The 766-nt window shown below is 39.4% G+C and overlaps 1 protein-coding gene across 1 annotated transcript in view; it reads right to left on the reverse strand.

The window, feature by feature from the left end:
• LOC119356535 (starch synthase 3, chloroplastic/amyloplastic-like) overlaps positions 1 to 766 on the reverse strand; it is a 7,975-nt gene that overhangs the window by 1,415 nt on the left and 5,794 nt on the right. Inside the window, exons 10-12 of the mRNA XM_037623503.1 lie at positions 564 to 734; positions 329 to 457; positions 11 to 193 (exon numbers count right to left, since the gene is read on the reverse strand). Coding sequence (XP_037479400.1) covers positions 11 to 193; positions 329 to 457; positions 564 to 734 — 483 coding nt within the window. The remainder of the gene's footprint in view (positions 1 to 10; positions 194 to 328; positions 458 to 563; positions 735 to 766) is intronic.

Here is a 766-nt window from a genome sequence, read left to right on the forward strand (position 1 = left end):
AAGACAAGACCTGTCCATTGCGTTCAAGAGTTCGATAAATTGCATGTTTGATAAGGTGAATTCCCTTCTGCGCTGTAAGCCGACTGATGATTCCAACTAGAGGGGAATCAGTTTGATGTAATCCAAGCTTTTCCTGCAATGCCCTTTTTGCAGAACTCTTGCCCTCAACAACATTCTCAGAAGTATAATGGACCTGAAAAAGAATGACAGAAAAGGTTGAGCTAGCAATATCCACAACAGTACTAGACAGAGCTCTCACATTAAGTCCAAGCTGATGGTAAATGCATGGTTATGGAATATGATGAATATAGTCGAATGATTAATGTACCGGGATATAGTTGTCATTATATGGATCCCAAATATCAGAATCAATTCCGTTGCGGATTCCATGGAATTTGAAATAATGAGGAGCAATAGAACCATGTCCAGACACTTCCTTTGAATATGTGTACGAGACCTGCAAAGGGTGGCCAAAACAGTATTAAACAGACAAGAAATACAATTTAAGGATATGTTGAAGGATCTGCTTTATCACAGGGATAAAGCAAAACACAGGCACTCACAGTTGTAGCCTTATCACAATGTGCCATTGCTTTGCCAATGTGATTGACTCCAAATTCAAGATTGTGGATCGTAAATACAACCCGACCATTTGGCAGCCCATTATGAACATAATGTTGCTTGTACAACCAAGCAACTGGAGCACTTGACCAATCATGACAATGTATGATATCCTGTAAGGATGACAACACTTGAGAAATATAAG

Source organism: Triticum dicoccoides, chromosome 2A (genome assembly GCF_002162155.2).
Source record: "Triticum dicoccoides isolate Atlit2015 ecotype Zavitan chromosome 2A, WEW_v2.0, whole genome shotgun sequence".
In the NCBI taxonomy this organism is placed as follows: domain Eukaryota; kingdom Viridiplantae; phylum Streptophyta; class Magnoliopsida; order Poales; family Poaceae; genus Triticum; species Triticum dicoccoides.